This window comes from Rhagoletis zephyria, unplaced genomic scaffold (assembly GCF_001687245.7).
Source record: "Rhagoletis zephyria isolate East Lansing unplaced genomic scaffold, Rhagoletis_zephyria_1.1 Rzeph_scaffold_64341, whole genome shotgun sequence".
NCBI classification, from domain to species: domain Eukaryota; kingdom Metazoa; phylum Arthropoda; class Insecta; order Diptera; family Tephritidae; genus Rhagoletis; species Rhagoletis zephyria.
Window position 1 is genome coordinate 1 of NW_016221392.1, and position 991 is coordinate 991.

Genomic DNA, 991 nt, shown 5'->3' on the forward strand with positions numbered 1-991 from the left:
ATTTCAAAGACGAAAATGCGCTGGACAAATGGGTTGTAACAACGGATGCGGATCATCGGGAAGGTAAAAGTATGGCGAAGCTGGAATTAAGTGCAGCTGGAGCTGGGCTTTTCCATGGTGATGTCAATTCGGAGCACGTTAAGGATGGTATAGTGAAACGAACTGGCTACGCGAATATACGGACAAAACGAGTGCGGGTAAGGAATATTCTAAACAACTGGGAGACATGTATATTGAAAGAAAAATATTTATAGCGCTCTTTTAAACGTGAGTCAACATACGACTGGACACAGTATAATACCTTAGTCATGAAAGTGCGTGGAGATGGCCGTAACTACCTAATTAATCTTCATACTGAAGGATACTTCGACCTGCAATGGAATGATGTATATCATTTTGTACTATTTACTCGGGGTGGCCCACATTGGCAAATCGTGAAGGTGATGAAAACGGATCATGCTATTTTCCATATGTATATACATGGTTTACAATATCATTACAGATTCCTTTTTCAAAGTTCTTCCTATCTTCAAAAGGCCGCATTCAGGACAAGCAAGGTCCGATTCGTTTAGATCGTGTCACGCACTTTGGGCTCTCGGTAGGAGCGAAAAACAACATGGATGGTCCCTTTAAATTAGAAATCGAATATATTGGGTTAGAATTCGACCCGAATCGTCGTGAAGAATTTGCCTATGAAATGTACAANTAATTTATATAGAAAAATTTAATTTACAAGTTAACTTGGTTATTCGAGGTAGTCATTTTAATGAAATAAATAAAAACTTGTAATCCACAATTTATTTATGTGTTTTCGAAAGTTTATACACTCCTTAATGGCACCTAAATTTGATACCCCTCGTAGCAACCCTGCCTTTTTGTTTACATTTCAAATTTTTGCATCACATCAAATTTCTTATTTATTTTTGTTTTAAATTTTTTCGCCGTTTTGCTTTCACTCTGCAAAGGAACGATAAATATTTGCGCAACATTA

At 37.0% G+C, this 991-nt stretch overlaps 1 protein-coding gene across 1 annotated transcript; it reads left to right on the top strand.

The window, feature by feature from the left end:
- Positions 1 to 5: 5 nt before the first annotated feature.
- LOC108356746 (complex I intermediate-associated protein 30, mitochondrial-like) lies at positions 6 to 709 on the top strand (the record flags this gene model as incomplete). Its single annotated transcript, XM_017607847.1, has 3 exons — positions 6 to 197; positions 255 to 440; positions 503 to 709. Coding segments are annotated over 3 exons (585 nt in total), but the record flags the coding sequence as incomplete, so codon positions are not given.
- Between the last annotated feature and the right edge of the window lie 282 nt (positions 710 to 991).